This window comes from Otolemur garnettii, unplaced genomic scaffold (genome assembly GCF_000181295.1).
Source record: "Otolemur garnettii isolate 467f Iridium unplaced genomic scaffold, OtoGar3 scaffold00209, whole genome shotgun sequence".
Classification (NCBI taxonomy): Eukaryota; Metazoa; Chordata; class Mammalia; order Primates; family Galagidae; genus Otolemur; species Otolemur garnettii.
The window spans coordinates 1,062,869-1,064,341 of record NW_003852604.1 but is presented as its reverse complement, the minus strand read 5'-3'; the positions used below and the strand labels follow the sequence as shown (position 1 = coordinate 1,064,341).

General features: G+C 48.5%; 1 protein-coding gene across 1 annotated transcript; it reads left to right on the top strand.

The window, feature by feature from the left end:
* The first annotated feature begins 239 nt into the window (after positions 1 to 239).
* Positions 240 to 1,184, top strand: LOC100955094 (olfactory receptor 9I1). Its single transcript, XM_003801353.1, has one exon. It carries the CDS (start codon positions 240 to 242, stop codon positions 1,182 to 1,184), a length of 945 nt encoding a protein of 314 aa, XP_003801401.1.
* The last annotated feature ends 289 nt before the right edge of the window (positions 1,185 to 1,473 follow it).

Below are 1,473 nucleotides of genomic sequence, written 5' to 3'. Positions count from 1 at the left end.
GCAAACCAGAGAATTCATTAAATATGAAATGCCAGCTCAAGCCTCACTTCCATAAAATTATAGAAGATGCATAAGGAGAATCAGCCAGGTTCAGAATTTCTGAAAACCAAGCTCTATAAACAGGCCTGGAATTACAAACCAAACTTCTAGCATAGAGGGAAAGATTCTGTCCTTCAATTCTGGGATTTTTATTTAGAAATTTCATGCTCATCCTCAGACCAACCATCTACACGGAATCCATGGCCAAGAATAATCTCACCAGAGTAACTGAATTCATTCTCATGGGCTTCACTGACCACCCCGCATTGGAGCTTCCCCTCCTCCTGGTCTTTCTGAGTTTCTACCTAGTCACCCTGCTGGGGAACATAGGGATGATTATTCTAATCCGAGTGGATGTGCGACTCCACACCCCCATGTACTTCTTCCTGAGCCACCTTGCCCTGCTGGACACTGGCTACGCCTCGGTCATCACCCCTCAGATTCTGGCCACACTGGCCACAGGCAAAACGGTCATCTCCTATGGCCGCTGTGCTGCCCAGTTCTTTATCTTCACCCTCTGTGCAGGCACAGAGTGTTTCCTGCTGGCAGTGATGGCTTATGACCGCTTTGTTGCCATCAGCAGTCCACTGCGCTACACCGTGACTATGAATCCCAGAATCTGCTGGAGTCTGGTGGTCGGAGCCTACACCTGTGGGGTGTCGGGAGCCATCCTGCGTACTGCGTGCACCTTCACTCTCTCCTTCTGTGACAACAACCAGATCGACTTCTTCTTCTGTGACCTCCCACCCTTGCTGAAGCTCACCTGCAGTGACACAACAAACAGGGAGATCGTCATCATCTTCTTTGGCAACTTTGTGATTTTGGCCAATGCTTTCATCATCCTGATTTCCTACCTGCTCATCATCAAGGCCATTTTGAAGGTGAAGTCCTCAGGGGGCAGAGCCAAGACTTTCTCCACATGTGCCTCCCACCTCACTGCTGTGGCCCTTTTCTTTGGGACCCTCATCTTCATGTATCTACGGAGTGGCTCAGACAAATACCTAGCAGAAGACAAGGTGGTGTCTGTCATATACACGGTGATCATCCCCATGCTGAACCCTCTGATCTACAGCTTGAGAAACAAGGACGTGAAAGCTGCCTTCAGAAAGGTCGCTGGCCGATTCCAGGTGCCCCAGAGGGTGTAGAGCTGTTTGAAGGGGTCACTTACTTCAGCACCCTTTCTTCCCATATCAATGTATCCTAGGCAGCAGAACTATGGGCAACCTATACCTACAAACAGAAAAAAGATAGGCAGGAACCAGCAGACCCACAAGAAAAACAGCAGATGTTTGCAGCAATTGCATGCTATTTTCTTCTTATTCCCTGTAACCCCCTTCCAGTCCATTCCTTAGCACCCAGCAATCTCCTACTACTTTTTTTTTTTTTTGAGAGAGAGAGAGAGTCTCACTGTGTTCCCCAGGCTAGAGTGCCATA

Bases quoted from the DNA above. Each gene is read 5' to 3' on its own strand.
- LOC100955094 (XM_003801353.1), top strand. From the start codon at position 240: ATGGCCAAGAATAATCTCACCAGAGTAACTGAATTCATTCTCATGGGC.